Here is a 19,119-nt window from a genome sequence, read left to right as displayed (position 1 = left end):
TCAGCTTCTCAAAAGAGTCTATAGAGAAAATGTGCCAATAAAATCGATTTCCACATTGATGCTTTTTTTTTGTTTTTTCTCCCAATTTGGAATGCCCAATTCCCACTACTTAGTAGGTCCTCGTGGTGGCGTGGTTACTCACCTCAATCCGGGTGGAGGAGGATAAGTCTCAGTTGCCTCAGCTTCTGAGACCGTCAATCCGCGCATCTTATCACGTAACTTGTTGTGCATGACACCGCGGAGACTCACAGCATATGGAGGCTCATGTTACTCTCCGCGATCCACACACAACTTAACACACGCCCCGTTGAGAGCAAGAACCACTAATTGCAACCACGAGGAGGTTACCCCATGTGACTCTACCCTCCCTAGCAACCGGGCCAATTTGGTTGCTTAGGAGACCTTGCTGGAGTCACTCAGCACACCCTGGATTTGAACTTGTGACTCCAGGGGTGATAGTCAGCATCAATACTCGCTGAGCTACCCAGGCCCCCCACATTGATGCTTGTTTGAATAAGTCTCTCATTCCTAACGTTGGGATCCTTCAGTATGTTATGCAGAGATGCAGTTTTGTACGCAACCAGGAACACAACAATGTCTGGGTCCATTATTCCATATTTTAACCTTTTCTTTGGTTAAAAGCAAACTACACTAAAAATAGTGCAACTTTCAGTGTTGGTGTCCCTCAGCCACTCTCTCTCTTTGAATTCACCTCGACGATTACGTATGTTGTGGTGGCGGGGCTATTAAAAATTATTCCTATCTTCTATGTCAAAAACAAGTCGTTTTTGCAGAGTGGAAACAAATGCTTTTTTTGGGCTGGAGAGGATTTTTTTAATTCTAAAACTTACAGTATGTTTTTATAGTACTATGACCTCATAATTTGATTCCTCATGAGATGGCCCCTTTATGGCCCATGGTACCCCAATAACCATATTACGATTTTTTTATTATTTTTCCCAGGATGATATCTGGACGCCACTCGCTTAGTGAAACATGCAACGGGATGAGGTCATGTGACAACAATGTAGTCCGTCTGAAGTGCTTTTCATTGCATATTGTGTATTCTAACATGCTATTTAAAAAATAGTAGTAGACAACTACTAATATAAGCATGCTCTAATTTCATACTACACATTTTGACAAATGTAGTAGGTCATCCGGGTATTCCATGCATACAGAAAATGTGCATACTGTACAGAGGAAGTATTGCATACTGCAAAAGTTTAAGCCATTTGGTAGGAGCACACAGATGCAACATGCCAGGAAATCTGACTCCTGGAACAAAAAAATGAGACTCAATAATGTAATAAAACCCCATCACTGCAAGCTGCTATAAACTTTTAGATTTGATCATGGACTAGATGTGATTATAACCGAAACAAAATACGCCATACAAAAGGATTTACCCCAAACTGGAGGTTAATAGTGATCCAACACCTGATATCAGAGAGATTCGGACTGAATGAATCTTTAACCACTAGAGGTGGTAATTCGTGGGGACATTGTGTTAAGATATTGTATCCTTATCTGGGCCGTGATACAATAATATTGCGATTCTTTTAGTGTTTTAAAACGGATTATTTATTGCAATTTTTTTACTCTTTTCTTATTTATTAACATTGGACTTTTTGCGCAACAAGTGCGAAACTTCCTGCTTCTCTTCATCGTAGAGTCATACAAGTCGCTTCAGCTTAAAAACGGCGTGAGGAACAAGTTAGAGACTTACTGTATATTCTAAGCTCGTTCAGAGTTTGCATTTTGTTCAAATAGAAATAATGGAGTGTTTGTTGACATGAAGTCGAGGAACTTTTTTTCTACTCACAAATGCTTTGTGTTGCTCAGGGTTTTTCCCCAAAAAATATTAATGTGAAAAATGTAACTTAAATATCAAGTGTTTATTTTTAAAAGTCTTTAATTTTGGACATAATTTGCCTTTTGACAAAAATATCCTTAAAAATCATTTAGTCGTATATGGCAAAAAAAAAAAAAAGCCATATAATTTTAGTCGACAAAAATATCTTTTTTTTTTTTATTTATTTTTTATTGCCGTTAATGTGTAAAATAACAAACATTTAGCAAACTGCAACAGACCAAACTTTGACCAAATATGTTAAAAATGTATAAACAACTTGCCATTATTTAAACATGTTGCAAACATATTAAAGATTAATATTTTATATGTAAGACTAAACAGCATGACTGAAACCCTGTGCTCCTGATATACATTTTCATGAAGTATTAGCTACTCTTAGAAGTTATTCTGTTGTGAATTCCTCACGTTTAGACAGTTGAGAATATTGCGCTTCATGTAGCACACTTTTAAGGAAATGGCGTATTCACAATGCAAGTTACGCATTCTGACTAGCACAACATAGTTCAAGTTCACCTGTTCATTGGCTTCATTGTCTGTGCAGATTCAATTTGTAATATGACGTTTATTTTGAGGATATAGTGGATTAATTTAACAGATATAGGATGTGTTTAAGTGAGGTAATAAACCCTTTAGTAAAGTTCATTGAAAAGAAGTTTATCTCTTTCAGCTAATGCAGCTCAAGACGGGAAATCCCCAACATACTATGATTGGATTATTTGAATAGTATTTAAATTGTTTATTTTAAAGTAAGAAAAATACTGTGGTAGTGCATTGTTTTTTTGTTTTTTTTTTGTTTTTTTGTGGGATTTTCCACCTTTTTCACCCAATTTGGAATGCCTAATTCCCAATGTGCTTTTAAGTCCTCGTGATTGTGTAGTGATTCGCCTCAATCCGGGTGGTGGAGGACGAATCCCAGCTGCCTCTGCGTCTGAGACCGTCAACCCGCACATCTTATCACGTGGCTTGTTGAGCGCATTGCCACGGAGACAGCGCGGGCTTCACGCCATCCACATTATAGCGAGTGCGAACCACATTATAGCGACCACGAGGAGGTTACCCCATGTGACTCTACCCTCCTTAGCAACCGGGCCAATTTGGTTGCTTAGGAGACCTGGTTGGAGTCACTCAGCACGCCCTGGGATTCGAACTAGTGACTCCAGTGGTGGTAGTCAGCGTCTTTTATCACTGAGCTGCCCAGGCTCCCCCTGTGGTAGTGTATTTTTAATATCTTGCAATATTATTTGTTCTTGTCATATTTTCTTCAGCAGTATGTTTTAATTGAAACCGTTTGATTATCATCATGATGCATCTTTTTTTTAATTTTTTTTTTAATCTTTGACATAATCAAAAACAACAAAAGTCATTTCATTGATGAGATTAGCACTGAATATCAATTGTTGGTGGTGATGAACGATTCAAGATTTTGAGGTAAAATATCACTTTACAAAGCAGCATCTAGTCAAGCCTTTTAGTAAGAATTGAAAGGAGGCTGTTTAAATCAGTCCTTTTATTGAAGGAAAAACTCTAGCCATCAGTTTGAAGAAACATGACTTGCATCCTGCGGCTGTCGTGGTGATCAATATATGTTGATGGGGCGAATCAAACCTGTCCGTCCTGCTCGGCCAACTAGAGACTAGATGGAAGTGTTGATCACTGAGGAGGAAAGGCAGCAGGTCACAGATAACCTTGAAGCAATGAAAATTTGCTGATAATTTACTCACCCTCAGGCCATCCAAAATATTTGAGTTTCTTTCTTCATCAAAACAGAATTTAAGATTTTTAGGATTTCATTTCAGGCCTCCTCCTCTAAACAATGCAAGTGAATGTACTCCATTGTTTTGACGGTCCAAAATGCATATTTAGGGTGCATCAAAATAATCCACACGACTCCAGTCGACAAATAAAGTTCTATGGGATGAGTAAATTATCAGCAAATTTTCATTTTTGGGTGAACTATTCCTTCAAGTAGGGAAGAGTGGGGTAAGATGAGCCGGTGGGGTAAATTGAGCCACCCATTATGTAACAAACTGTGCATGATTTTTGTTATCTGAGCACATGCCTATAATATCTACTGTAGCTGTCTGTGATCGAGAGGAGCTCTTGAGAAAAGTGTGAAGTGTTTTATATGCCACAAACTGTTTTTTGAAAGTCAAACTGAAGTTTCTACATGGCAGTGAAGAAAATGACTTTACGACTTTGTTTTTATACATAAAGTCGTAAATATATTGGACCACTTTTTTTTTTTTTTAGATGTCCTGTTTCTATGGCCCTATGTTATAGAAAGAAAAACCGGCTCATCTTACCCCACCCTGCTCTAACGATGGAAACAAATTTCCTCTTTGAGGACAAATAAATGATCTCATATCTATCTATATGAGAGTATCTCAAAAGAGCGCATTGCCATTTTCAGTGGTGTGCCTAAGAACGTTGATTTAATGAATGAATGGACGTTAAAATGTGCCAGTGGTTGTTTTCTTTTTTTAATATCGGCCCATGAATGCATCTTTGTTCTCGACTGTGGCCTGAAAATGTTTGCCGTGTTATTCAGGTCTTTATCAGAGACAGTAATTCTCTCTCTTCTTTCTCAATGAGCCTGAAAATGAAAAAGGAAACCCTTATAATATTAAAGACATTTGTTTGCATGAAGATTGTTGTGCTCTTTTGTATATTCATACTCAGTTATGAGAGGAAAATCCAGACTCATTCATTCTGTTGTGACTGCACATTTTAACAACAGAGATTACAAACTGAATATTCTGATGTGAACAAAATGAGTCTTGTTTTATCTGCATGCTGCACCATTCGTTGCTTTAATGTTTTGCCAAATGTAAGAATGTTGGATCATTTCTCATGCATATTAGATGATTTTGAGACAAACCTAAAACCCCAAAGAAAATCTTTTATTTGGGTTGTTTTTTAGGTATTATCATGTATTCTTACCGAGACTGTACAAATAAAGGTTTTAACAGATGTACAGTTTGAGATATTATTTCCTGTGTGTAATACATTATGCACATTTGGATCTGTTTGAAATGGGTGATTCTGTAACTAACTGCCTTTGTTTTTTAAATAAAAATTAAAATATATATATATATATTTTTATAAAATGTATAAAAAAAAATTAGGTTCTGACAAGCGTTATGATTGGCAGACAAGTCATTTTAAGGGGTTGGAAGTCGGACGGAGTGCCATCATTTCTGGAGTGGTGTGCGGAGATGGGGAGGGTGGCAGCTTTTGAAGAAGGGGTGTCTAGAGGATTGGGTAATTTGGACTTGTTTGTGGGAAAGTGGGGCAAATATCTGGCATTTTTGGAGGGCTTTTGGGGAGGGATTATTATATTTTATTTATTTAATTATTTTATTTTTTAATATATTTTTATACATGGAATGTTGTGTTGTTCTATATAGGTATTTAAAACTTTAAACTGTTTTCATTCACATAATTCAGATTTCATTCATTTTCATTCAGTCAATATAGAGAGACTATAAACCTTGAGATGCCAAGTGTTAAATAACATCTTTTTTTTTTGTTTTACTGTAGTAATATCACCGTAATGCATGCAATATTGCTTTTAAAAATGGCAGCATCAGCAATTAGACACCAATGTTCAATAAAAATGTACATTTATTGATATCACATTTCACTCTTCTGCCAGGAAATATAATTAAAACTGTAGACTGTTTACGGTTGGCACATTAATAGAGAATTAATTGATGTTGTTTTGTGGTCAGATGATATGAGTTTTTCAATGGCTCATTCCAAATGCCAGTATGTAAAAAACAAGGTGGTCCATATAATGGTATAACACTAGCTAAAATTAACTTATTTTTCAGAATATTTACTCAAAAATCACAAAAAGTGGTAAAATATTGGCTGATCCCTAGTGTGTGTTTATTGGGTATTTTACAACAACTTGAAATGTGCATGAATATATATTATAATTGGTGAATTGAAGCTATTCCATTTTTTCTGGAATACTATGCATAAAACGTCCTTAAAATACAGGGGAACCAGATTTTTAAGTCTCAAATTAGCCCAGCCTAATCCTCTTTTTATGTGCCCAGTTATGAGCATGAATATCTTTGGATTGCACATTTTATCATTTATATATAATATACAGTTGTGCTCAAAAGTTTGCATACCCTTGGAGAATTGGTAATATATGTACCATTTTTAAAGAAAACATGAGTGAGCAGGCAAAACACATTTCTTTTATTTCTTATGGGATTCATATTCAACTGTAGGTTATAACAGAATGGCACAATCATAAAACAAAACATGGCAACAAACAAAAAAATGAAATGACCCCTGTTCAAAAGTCTGCATACCCTTAGTTCTTAATACTGTGTATTGCCCCCTTTAGCATCAATGACAGCATGCAGTCTTTTGTAATAGTTGTCTATGAGGCCTCAAATTCTTGCAGGTGGTATAGCTGCCCATTCGTCTTGGCAAGATGCCTCCAGGTCATGCAAAGTCTTTGGTTGTCTTGCATGAACCACACGTTTGAGATCTTCCCAGAGTGGCTCGATGATATTAAGGTCAGGAGACTGTGATGGCCACTCCAGAACCTTCACCTTTTTCTGCTGTAACCACATGATGGCACCGCAGATGGCCGCCTCGGTGTGGAGCGCTCCTATTGTTTTGTTGTTTTTGTTTGTTTGTCCTGTGTTTAGTAATCTTTTTCCAGTCATTTTTACCAGAGACGAACTGCTGAACATTTGACAGCTTATACCAGACAGTCTTTTCCCGGTTTTTGAATATTCGGACGTTTTGCTAGACATTTTAATTGGAGGCGCGGCTTTGTTTTTCAGGAGACGCAGGCGAGGAAGACGAGTCGTGCGCTGGTCAAACTCCATCGGCGGGGCTTTCAAACAACGCTGCCGAGCATTCATCCTGTGATTCTCTTCCTAACAAAACGGACGAACTACATCTCCTCACCCGCACAAACAAGGACTTTTCAACCTCTGCTGCATCGTGCTTCACAGAAACCTGGCTGAGTGAAGCCATTCCGGACAGCGCATTACATCTGCTGGGCTTCCAGCTGTTCAGAGCGGATCGCATTGCGGAGTTAACGGGGAAAATGAGAGGCGGTGGAACATGCTTTTACATCACTGAAAGTTGGTGTACAGATGTAACAACGTTAAAGAGGATGTGCTGTCCTAATTTGGAAGCACTCTTTATTAACTGTAAGCCTTTCTACTCGTCGCGGGAGTTTTCCTCGTTCATTCTGGTTAGTGGGTATATTGCGGCAAACGCATGTTTGAATGTGGCGCTGCAACAGCTGGCTGATCAAATCACAGACACGGAACAACAATACACGGACTCAGTTATTATTATTCTTGGGGATTTTAACAAAGAAAATCTCACACGTGAACTGCCCAAATACAAACAGCACATTACATGCCCCACCAGAGACAGGAACATACTGGATCATTGCTACACAACAATAAAGGATGCATATCGCTCTGTCCCTAGAGCAACTTTGGGACTCTCTGATCCCTGTCTGGTTCATCTTCCAACCTACAGGCAGAAATTAAAATCAACCAAGCCAGTAGTAAGGACTGTAAAGAGATGGACCAATGAAGCAGAGCGGGAACTACAAGCCTGCTTTGATTGCACGGATTGGAGTGTTTTTGAGGCTGCAGCCACAGACCTGGACGAGCTCACAGATACTGTAACATCATATATCAGTTTCTGTGAGGATATGTGCATTCCTACTAGGACTTATTTAAAGTTCAACAACGACAAACCGTGGTTTACAGCAGAGCTCAGGCAGCTTCATCAGGCCAGAGAGGATAAAGAGGGTGGGGATAAAGTCTTGTACAATCAGGCCAGGAACACACTGAACAAGGAAATCAGATTGGCTAAAAGAAGATACTCTGAGAAGCTGAAAAACAAGTTTTCAGCTAACGACCCTGCATCAGTGTGGAGTGGCATGAAACAACTCACAAATTATAGGACTCCTACCCCCAACCCTGTGGTGGACCAACAACTGGCTGACGACATGAATGTGTTCTACTGCAGATCTGAAAGGCCCAATCTCACACCCCACACCCACTCTTCACACAAACACCAACACCTCCTGCAACCCCCCTCCTCCCCCTCCTGCTACTCAACCTGCACTTAAGATCTGTGAAGATGATGTGAGCTGTGTCTTTCGGAAACAAAAGACGAGGAAAGCTTCAGGCCCAGATGGCGTCTCACCAGCGTGTCTTCGATCCTGTGCTAACCAGCTGGCCCCCATCTTCACATAGATCTTCAATAGATCACTGGAGCAGTGTGAAGTCCCATGCTGCTTCAAATGCTCAATCATTATTCCTGTCCCAAAAAGAAACCAAAAATCACAGGACTTAATGACTACAGATCTGTCGCCCTGACGTCTGTGGTCATGAAATCATTTGAGAGACTGGTGTTGGCCCACCTGAAGAATATCACTGGACCCTTTCTAGATCCCCCTTCAATTTGCTTATCGAGCAAACAGGTCTGTGGATGATGCAGTCAGCATGTGGTTGCATCATGTCCTGCAACATCTGGACAGACCAGGGACATATGCAAGGATCCTTTTTGTGGACTTCAGTTCAGCTTTCAACACCATCATCCCAGCTATACTCCAGAATAAATTACACCAACTCTCTGTTCCCACGTCTATCTGTCAGTGGATTACCAGCTTTCTGACGGACAGGCAGCAGCTTGTGAGACAGGGGAAACTCACTTCCAGCACCTGTACAATCAGCACTGGTGCCCCCCAGGGATGTGTGCTCTCCCCACTTCTGTTCTCCCTCTACACCAATGACTGCATCGCCAAGGACCCCTCTGTCAAGCTTCTGAAGTTTGCAGATGACACCACTGTCATCGGCCTCATCAGAGATGACGAAGAGTCTGCATACAGAAGGGAGGTTGAACAGCTGGCTGTCTGGTGCAGTCAAAACAACCTTGAGCTGAACATGCTCAAAACAGTGGAGATGATTGTGGACTTTAGGAGGAACACCCTAACACTGACCCTCCTCACCATTCTAAACAGCACTGTGGCAGCAGTGGAGTCATTCAGGTTCCTGGGCACTACCATTTCACAAGACCTGAAGTGGGAGACACACATTGACTCCACTGTGAAAAAGGCCCAGCAGAGGTTGTACTTCCTTCGCCAGTTGAGGAAATTCAACCTGCCACAGGAGCTGCTGATACAGTTCTACTCAGCAGTCATTGAGTCTGTCCTCTGCACTTCAGTAACTGTCTGGTTTGGTTCAGCTACGAAATCAGACATCAGAAGACTACAAAGGACAATTCGGACTGCTGAGAGGATTATTGGTTGCCCCCTGCCCCCCCTTCAAGAACTATACACTTCCAGAGTGAGGAAAAAGGCTGTACAAATCACTCTGGACCCCACTCACCCTGCCTACTACCTTTTAGAACTGTTGCATTCTAGCCGACACTTCAGAGCTCTGAGCACCAGAACCATCAGGCACAGGAACAGTTTTTTTCCCTCAGGCTATCCATCTCATGAACAGTTAAATTGCCCCATTGAGCAACAACTATGTGCAATACACAGTTTAGTCTTTTTTTAATATTTATCCAACACATCCAACCTCTTCTGCCATTTCATTCCTCTGGGGAAAAAAAAAACATTTGCACTGTACATAACAGATTTGTATTTGCACTGTGCATAACAGATAACAGATTTGTATTAGATTGCACTATGTATGTGTATGTGTGTGTCTCTGTGAGTGTGTACATATGTGTATAACTATTTTTTTATTATTATCTATGTAATGCTGCTCTTTTTTTATTGTTTTTGTATTGTTGTACACTGGAAGCTCCTGTCACCAAGACAAATTCCTGTTATGTGTAAGCATACTTGGCAATAAAGCTGATTCTGATTCTGGAGGGTCAACTTGGCCTTGTGCTTAGGGTCATTGTCATGCTGGAAAGTCCAAGAGCGTCCCATGCACAGCTTTCGTGCAGAAGAATGCAAATTGTCTGCCAGTATTTTCTGATAACATGCTGCATTCATCTTGCCATCAATTTTCATAAGATTCCTCATGCCTTTAGAGCTCACACACCCCCAAAACATCAGTGAGCCACCATCATGCTTCACAGTGGGGATGATATTCTTTTCACTGGAGGCCTTGTTGACCCCTCTCCAAACATAGCGCTTATGGTTGTGACCTTAAAACTCTATTTTGGTTTCATCACTCCAAATTACAGTGTGCCAGAAGCTGTGAGGCATGTCAAGGTGTTGTCAGGCATATTGTAACCGGGTTTTCTGTGGCGTTGGTGCAGTAAAGGCTTCTTTCTGGCAGTTCGACCATGCAGCTCATTTTTGTTCAAGTATCGTCATATTGTGCTCCTTGAAACAACCACACCGTCTGTTTCCAGAGCAGCCTGTATTTCTCCTGAGGTTACCTGTGGGTTTTTCTTTGTATCCCGAACAATTCTTCTGGCAGTTGTGGCTGAAATCTTTCTTGGTCTACCTGACTTTGGCTTGGTATCAAGAGATCCCTGAATTTTCCACTTCTTAATAATTGATTGAACAGTACTTACTGGCATTTTCAAGGCTTTGGATATATTTTTATATCCTTTTCAATCTTTATAAAGTTCCATTACCTTGTTACGCAGGTCTTTTGACAGTTCTTTTCTGCTCCCCATGGCTCAGTATCTAGCCTGCTCAGTGCATCCACGTGAGAGCTAACAAACTCATTGACTATTTATACACAGACACTAATTGCAATTTAAAAAGACACAGGTGTGGTAAATTAACCTTTAATTGCCATTTAAACCAGTGTGTGTCACCTTGTGTGTCTGTAACAAGGCCAAACATTCAAGGGTATGTAAACTTTTGATCAGGGCCATTTGGGTGATTTCTGTTATCATTATGATTTAAAAAGGAGCCAAACAACTATGTGATAATAAATGGCTTCATATGATCACTATCCTTAAATAAAAGACAGTTTTTTTGCATGATCTGTCATATTTTCAAAATCAATGCCAAAATTGCACAATTTCAACCAGGGTACAGGTACTTTTGAGCACAACTGTGTGTGTGTGTGTGAATATATATATATATATATATATACTGTATATATCAAAGTGTATATCTGTTTTTAGTCATTCCTGTTTTTAATTAAAAAAATAATTTGCATGAAGATTTAATACATATAAAAAAGATCTTCAATCATTGAGGTCATTGCAGAGTGTCATGAAATCCAGTCTTTAAAAAAATGTATAGTTGAAATATGCATGCTTTACTTGTAATGATTTGCGCTGCAGTCATTTGTATGATCCACTATTATTTTGCCTTTGTGAGCATCATATTTTTAAGGTATAAACTGATTGCATCTTTGTACAGATTTAGTGGTTTGTTATGCTTTTCATTAGAATCATCTGACGTTTTTTTTATATTCTGACCGTATGTAAAGCTTTGAACATAAACCGTCTGACACCTTACTCGATTACTAAAGATCTTCTCTTACGCTTATTAGATTTGATCATAACTCTGGCTCCAGCCAGACTGATAACCGGAAAGATTACTTCCTTTACTTAAGGGTCTAGACTATAGCAGTTATTACTGATATTCTCTTTAAAGCTACACATGGAACACCTTAGAACTTTTACTGCAGTATATTTATTTAATACTGACGTAGCATTATTTGTGACATGCTGTTGATTACCGCAGAAAATAATATGGGCAGTCTGTAAAACTAAGCATAAATCATGTTTACACTGATGCACTTTCTCGAAACAGTAAGTGCGTTTATATGCACGATCTTACACCGATTCCTGACCATCCAGAACTACAGCAACTATAGAGCCACACCCTGGCAACCACCCAGAACACCGTAGCACTGCATAGCAATGCCCCGGCAACTAGTCACAACACCCTTATGACTGATAAGCCGACAACACGTGTGATTATGTAAATGGATTAAACAGTGTTCCTTCACCGGCGTAAGGTCATAAACGGTTGAAACAAAAAAACGATCAGCACACTTTGATTTTTGCTCATTGGCTGATTTCGCATTCCTTTACCACCATTTTTACCGGAGTGTTATGTGCATGACTGCTTACGTTTTGACATCAAAAGAAGAGAACATGTTGATTGAAGTCTCATGTAAACATGGGTTTCTAGCAATCTTATTTTTTTTAAATATCGTTATCAGCGTACATTTAAACACACTGTGTTTTAAAGTTTTTCTTGGTACATTGCCTTGCCCTATAGACTTCCATTGTAAGCGTATTACTGTAAACACGATTTATGATTTTGTTGACAGTTCTAATCAAATGTAACCAGTTGCTGTATATACATAAGATGTATATAGAGCTTAACTTTTGAACCTGAAAAATATTACATGTAAGCCTAAGTTTCTTACAGTTTTGTGTGACTGTCACTCTCTCTCTGCAGGCCATCATTAACAGCACCATCACTCATAACATGACATTCACGAAGACGTCTCAGAAGTTCGGTCAGTGGGCAGACAGCAGAGCAAACACTGTGTATGGCCTCGGATTCGCCACAGAGCAGCAGCTGCACCAGGTTCTATTCCTTGAAGGCTAATAAAGTTAAGATGGATTAATAAACAACATACTGTATGAGAAATAAAATGTTTTTTAGCTTTTACACAGATGACTCATTCATATGTGCTTGCATCAGTGTGTATTTGCGTAAGTGTCCATTTGATTGTAATGCATTACGAGTGTTATGATTTTGTGGTTGTAGTTTGCAGAGCGTTTTAAGGAGGCAAAGGAAGCTGCACGGATGGCCAGAGAGAAGTCGCAGGATAAGATGGAGTTGAGCAATGCAGCTCTAGGTATCGCAGCTCCTCAGGTATGCCATCATATCAACACAAACACTTATATAAGCCGCATCTTAAATACTTCTGCACTGCTCTATGCCATTTTGTAGTGTACATCGTCTGAATATTGTGTTCACACTAAAAATGCAATGAGTGCAATGATATCCTGATGATGTACTACTTCAACCGAAATAACGGAGTATAAGTGTTGGACTGGGTTTGGCTAACATGCTAAAGCTAGAGGCAACACATTGCGTGCGTTTGAAGGGTCACTTTCTTCAGCTGTAAAACAACGAATGCTTCCATGTAGTAAAAAAACGTTAGTGTTCCATTGGAGACAATATTACACTTAATACTATACTATATAATGCTATACTAATACTATACAAAATTCATACACTTTTGTCCAAGTGCAAAGTGTATAGTGTAAGTGCATAGTGTATTATGCATCATTTGGGACACAGCTGTAATCTTGTAGCAAAGAATCAGAACATCTTTAACCACTACACCATTAGAAACCACATACTGTAACAACGCATTGACAGTCAATCAGAACTCCTTAGTAACCATATATCAATGCCCTGTCAACCACCCACAATATCCTAAACAACCCTCAATCAGCGGCAGAGCAACTAAAACTAAAACACTTTAGTAACTACATAGCAACACTCATCATTGGCCTAGCAACCACCCAGAACACCTTAGCACCCACCAAAAACACCTTAGCAGCTGCATATCAATGTCCTGGCAACCACCCACAACTCCCATATCAACCCCCAAGCAACGGCATTGCAACAATCCAGAACACCTTAGCAACCACAAAGCCACGCTCTGGCAACCACACAGAACACCTTAGCAACCACATAGCAATGCCCTGGCAACCATTCAGAACACCTTACCAACCACATAGCAATGCCCTGGCAACCAGCAACAACACCCTGATCAACCCCCAAGCAACAGCATAGCAACCATCCAGAACACCTTAACAACCTCATAGCCATGCCCTGGTAACCACCCAAAACACCTTAGCAACCACATAGCAATGCCCTGGATACCACCCAGAACACCTTAGCAACCGCATACCAATGTCCTGGCAACCAGGTATAAAACCCTAATCAACCCCCAAGCAACAGCATAGCAACCATCCAGACCACCTTAGCAACTGCATAGCCACACTCTGGCAATTACTTGCATCTTAACATCTTAGCAACCGCATAGCAATGCCTACCACCTACAACACATTAGCAACTGTATGTCAATACCCTGGCAAACACCCACAACACCCTTATCAACCACATAGCTGCACTCTGGCAACCACCTAGAACACTTTAGCAACCGCGTTGCAATGCCCTGGTAACCATACAGAACACCTTAGCAACCACATACCAATGATCTCAGTCACCCAAACAGTTACGGTATAGCAACCATCCAGAACACCTTAGCAGCCGCATAGCATCGCCCTGGCAACCACTCAGAACACCTTAGCAACTGCAGAGCCACACCCTGGCAACCAGTCACATCACCCTTATCAACCCCCAAGCAATGTCAAAACAACCACCCAGAATACCTTAACAACTGCAAAGCCACACTCTGGTAACCACCTAGAACACCTTAGCAAATGCAGAGCCATACCCTTGAAGCCACCCAGAAAACCTTAGCAACTGCAGAGCCACACCCTGGCAACCACCCAGAACACCCTAATCAACCCCCAAGCAACAGCATAGCAACAATCCAGAACACCTTAGCAACCACATAGCAACACCCTGGAAATCACCCAGAACACTTAGCATTTGAGTTTTTCATGGGCAAGTACAATTCACATTTTCTTCAGAAATGTTACCTATATAAATGTAGTTTTGCTTCTATTCTGTACATGACACATTTTATCCTCCTCCTGGTGCTGTGGTAAATAACGGGGTACTGTAATCCAAGAGCCACCTCAGAACACACACACAGAGAGAGAGGGAGGGAGGGATGGAATGAGCTGGGTCACTCATCGCACTGGGAAGTGAGGGAGAACTAGGACAGAGATATAATTATCTTCTGCTGTCCTGCCCTCTCTCTCTCTCTCTCTCTCTCTCCCTCCACCAGCGTCTGTCATCTCATATCATGTGGAAGTGTTTGTCTTTTCAGGTCAATAGGCTGTTAAAATGCGAACTACCAGTCACAGTGGCAAACACCTCTCACCTTTGATGAAAACAAAATTTCACACACATTTCTCACACAATTTGCTTTGGTTTAGTTTTTTCATGTCATGTATTTGGGGTTCCCTTGGTCAGGGAATTTTACAGTTGTGATTTGCATGCTTTTAAAAGTCATGGAAATTAATTGAGTGTGTGTGTGTGTTGTGTGTGTGTGTACTCAAATTGTAAAGGATGTATCATTTCTTGTGTTTAATATATCATATTGTATATCAGCCTTTAATGCAGTTTATGCTGATATCATTTTACAGTATATGTATATAACAGAACAGTATATTTGTTATATATTACATTACAAAACTGATTACAGTAAAGATCATCTAATGAGAATCACTGTTTGTAATAATGGGGGTTCCAAAAATCTCACAAGTAACACATTTCAATACACATAATGAGAGTTTGGTGTGAAAATGACCTTAATTGTAAAAATAATGTCAGTGCAAGAAAAAGGCTTCAGTTTCTTGATGCAAAATCGTTTTGGACATGATTTTGTGAGATTCACGCATAAAGTGATTTGCTAACACTTATCCATAAGCTTGTATTTCTTAGCATTAATTAACTAGACAGTTAAGGTGGGGTTGGGATTATGGTGACTTAGGGTTATTTTGGTTTAGGGTGATGATATTTCTTCAAATGGAGTTTAACATTAACAATGAACAATATGATTACAGTACTTATAAATCTTAGTTTATGTTCATTTCAACTTATACAAATAAATGAAATGCATATACTAACATAAATTAACATTAAGAGTAATAGATAGTGTTACAAATATTATTCTGTGGCAGTGGGGGCGTGGTCAAGCATCTCTCCGGAGAGAGAGAATTACAGACAGCTGTGCTGTGTTTTTAGTTGTGTGTTTTTGGTTGGGTTTTTGTTTAATAAATTATTATTTAAGTTGTCAAGCCGGTTCTCGCCTCCTCCTTTCCTCTAAATCCCCTTACACTGGTGCCGAAACCCGGGAAGGAGGAGGGATTCCCGTCGCAGAGTCCTCGACACTGCCGTCCACCCAGGGGAGCGCCGCTGCCGGGGGCGGAGGAGTGCCCTGCCGTCCCCCGGGAACGCGGAGGGGTCGAGAGAAGACCGCCGTCCGCGGGGGGGAGGAGGGAAGTGACTCCCCGACCGCCTGGAGTGGTAGGGCCGCTGCCAGGGGCGGAGGAGAGTCCCCACGGGACGCCGGGAACGCGGAGGGGCGTTCTGTCCGCTGGGGGTCGGAGGTCTGACTCCGGTCCGCCCGGGGAGGAGCGGCTGCAGTCCGCCTGAGAGGGTGGAGTAGTGATCGAGGACCACGCGACGGCGCATCCGAGAACCGGCTTGACAACTTAAATAATAATTTATTAAACAAAAACCCAACCAAAAACACACAACTAAAAACACAGCACAGCTGTCTGTAATTCTCTCTCTCCGGAGAGATGCTTGACCACGCCCCCGCTGCCACATATTCATTGCTAGTTCATGATCCCTAATGCATTTATTAATTTTAATACATCAAAATATTTTGTAAGGTGTTCCCAATTATTTTTTTAAAATCCTTATCCAGTACTTTTAAATATTTGGAAAAATCATGGCAATTCATTATTCAAAAAGTGTGGAAGCATGCACTCTCAAAGTACAGCCTGTGCTCTTAGTGCAGATCTACACATGTAAATGTGAATCTATTTTCATTCTGTCTCAATGCTTTCAAACTGGACGCTGTCAGTTCTCACAGGTGAGTTTCGCATTTACTCGCATGAGCTTTCAAATTGACTTATGCGGCTGCTACATTTTTTAAACATCTAATCCCGGATAGCTTCGTCCCGTCGGCCCGCTGTGGCGTTGAGCAGGGGTAGATGCAGAAAAGGGGTTTGTGCTTTATCACACTTTACCACACACATCACGTGTCCCGTGAGCTGCACAATCGAGTGGCTCCCACGGTGAATCCTGTGGCATCATCTGCCACTGCAGGAGCAAATAAATCAGGTCATAATGACACGTGAGAGAGGTTTTCTCCCTACACCATATAAGACTAATTACATTTCATACCTGTAGTGCTTTAAATGATGTAGATAAAACTTGAATGCACTGTGACAACTATGATAATTGCATCACTGGCCTGTTTGTTTGAAATCCACTAAAATGAAGTTCGAAATGGTTGTTGTCTGTGTTAAAAGCCTCGCCAGTCTTGTTTGAAGAACCAGCCAGTGTGAGTCAGTGACATGCTGAGCTGTAAATGTGTGTCTGGATGTGTTTGATAACTGTGTGTGTGTGTTATAGGATCTGTCTGATGAGCTACAGTCTCCTCCGGTGATGTGTGTGAATGGTCCGGAGGACAAACTCTTCAGGAGTCAGAGCGCTGATATCACTTTGTCCTCAGAAAAGGAGCGCATTAAAAAGATGCTCTCGGAGGGGTAAGATGATACCGCGCCTCCTGTTTGCATGTTCTCTCACTAGATGAAAGTGTGTAACATCCATTTATCACACCATAATAGCTCTCTTCCTGCCTGGAAGGGCCTGTAAAATACCACTTTACCTTTTGAATGGTTGTTAAATTCACATTACATTTGGTTTGATTCATCATGGTTATTTGTGAAAGTGTTATCTCTAAGGACAAAATTCCAGAATATGTTTTTTTATGTTAGTGGTGTTTGCTAAGGCAAGCATTACCATTACTTTTCTACAAACGGTACTTCACTTAAGAGTTGTTTCAAAATTACAGCCTAGATTTTTAACTTTTGTGCTACTGATATGAATGATACCTCAAACTGTAGAGAAGTGGGTGCTGCTATTACCTTTCTAAACAATCAAAGTTTGACTCACATTGGCTAACACAAAAGACAATTAGCATTTTCAAGCCAAGGGTTCCCTCGTGATTTTCCTATGGGTTTTTATAATGGCAGTTTTGGATTTAATCACCCTAATGTAGGGGTTTTCAAAGTCTTGGACAGTAAGCCCCCCTCTGAGAAAATGTACAAGACCGCACACCACCTTGACCCCCCTCCACCCAATTTTTGGTGATTATTAAAAAAAAAAAAATAATAAATGTGTCAGATTTACAAACATAAAATAATGTTGTATAGGCCTTTACAATAGCAAAGTAAATAATAAATAAGATAGCCTATGCTAAATGTAAAAAAATAAATGTCTAAATATAAGACAGCAGGTACATTATGGCCACTTATTTGAAGTTTTATCATGTATTTTCTTCTAGTGTAATATTATCAAAATACATCATATTTCAGGTGTTGGTGCAATTCACCGATGATGATCAGTAACCTTTAATTCAGTCTGACAGACTCATTCGGCCAATGCATTAAACACTGAAGCGTGATTAACAGCTATAAATGTTTCTGTTAATAAAATGAAACTGTATTTTGCATTATTTTTTATTAATGAACAGCTAACCTCGCACACCTGAGAAGTAAATGATAGGTGTGTCGTATACAAGCTGTAGCAAAGCAACGTTTCAGTCACTCGACCTTCGTCAGGCATTATTTTTTATTAAAAATACCTGTTTGTCCTCATGACGATGCATTAGCATAAATGTTTCAAGCCTATACAGTATCTGTGATAAACTCGCAGCACATGATCCAATCTCTGTCTCAGTGTGAAACTGTACTTGTTACAAACACATGAAGACACGTGACCTGATATCATGTTGAACTCGTAATAATGGACACGTGATTTTGTTCCGCTTATTTTCTGCACCTTAGATTAACTTGCAGCTATATTCCATTTTGGTGAGAGAAGATGTCAGTCGTGACATGTTTAATTTATGGTTTTATATACTCACGTCACTTACATTGTCAGCAAGCATCAGAATATAATTCTTACAATACAAATTTAATCATATTGTGCTGCATTTGTATTTATTTTTTTCTCCCAATTTGGAATGCCCAATTCCCAATGCGCTTTTAAGTCCTCGTGGTTGCGTAGTGACTCGCCTCAATCCGGGTGGAGGAGGACGAATCCCAGCTGCCTCCGCATCTGAGACCGTCAATCCGCGCATCTTATCATGTGGCTTGTTGAGCGCATTTCCACAGAGACATAGCGCGTGTGGAGGCTTCACGCCATCCACGCTCAACATCCACGCTCAACTCACCATGCGCCCCATCGAGAATGAACCACATTATAGCAACCACGAGGATGTTACCCCATGTGACTCTACCCTCCCTAGCAACCGGGCCAATTTGCTTAGGAGACCTGGCTGGAGTCACTTAGCACGCCCTGGGATTCGAACTAGCGAACACGAGGGGTGGTAGCCAGCGTCTTTACCACT

At 40.3% G+C, this 19,119-nt stretch overlaps 1 protein-coding gene across 1 annotated transcript in view; it reads left to right on the top strand.

Moving 5' to 3' along the window:
• Window positions 1–19,119, top strand: part of LOC127441448 (homer protein homolog 3-like) — a 52,057-nt gene that overhangs the window by 15,625 nt on the left and 17,313 nt on the right. Inside the window, exons 4-6 of the mRNA XM_051698896.1 lie at window positions 12,273–12,404; window positions 12,588–12,695; window positions 17,118–17,251. Coding sequence (XP_051554856.1) covers window positions 12,273–12,404; window positions 12,588–12,695; window positions 17,118–17,251 — 374 coding nt within the window. The remainder of the gene's footprint in view (window positions 1–12,272; window positions 12,405–12,587; window positions 12,696–17,117; window positions 17,252–19,119) is intronic.

The sequence above is a fragment of the Myxocyprinus asiaticus genome, chromosome 5 (genome assembly GCF_019703515.2).
Source record: "Myxocyprinus asiaticus isolate MX2 ecotype Aquarium Trade chromosome 5, UBuf_Myxa_2, whole genome shotgun sequence".
Classification (NCBI taxonomy): domain Eukaryota; kingdom Metazoa; phylum Chordata; class Actinopteri; order Cypriniformes; family Catostomidae; genus Myxocyprinus; species Myxocyprinus asiaticus.
This window is presented reverse-complemented; position numbering and strand designations above follow the sequence as displayed.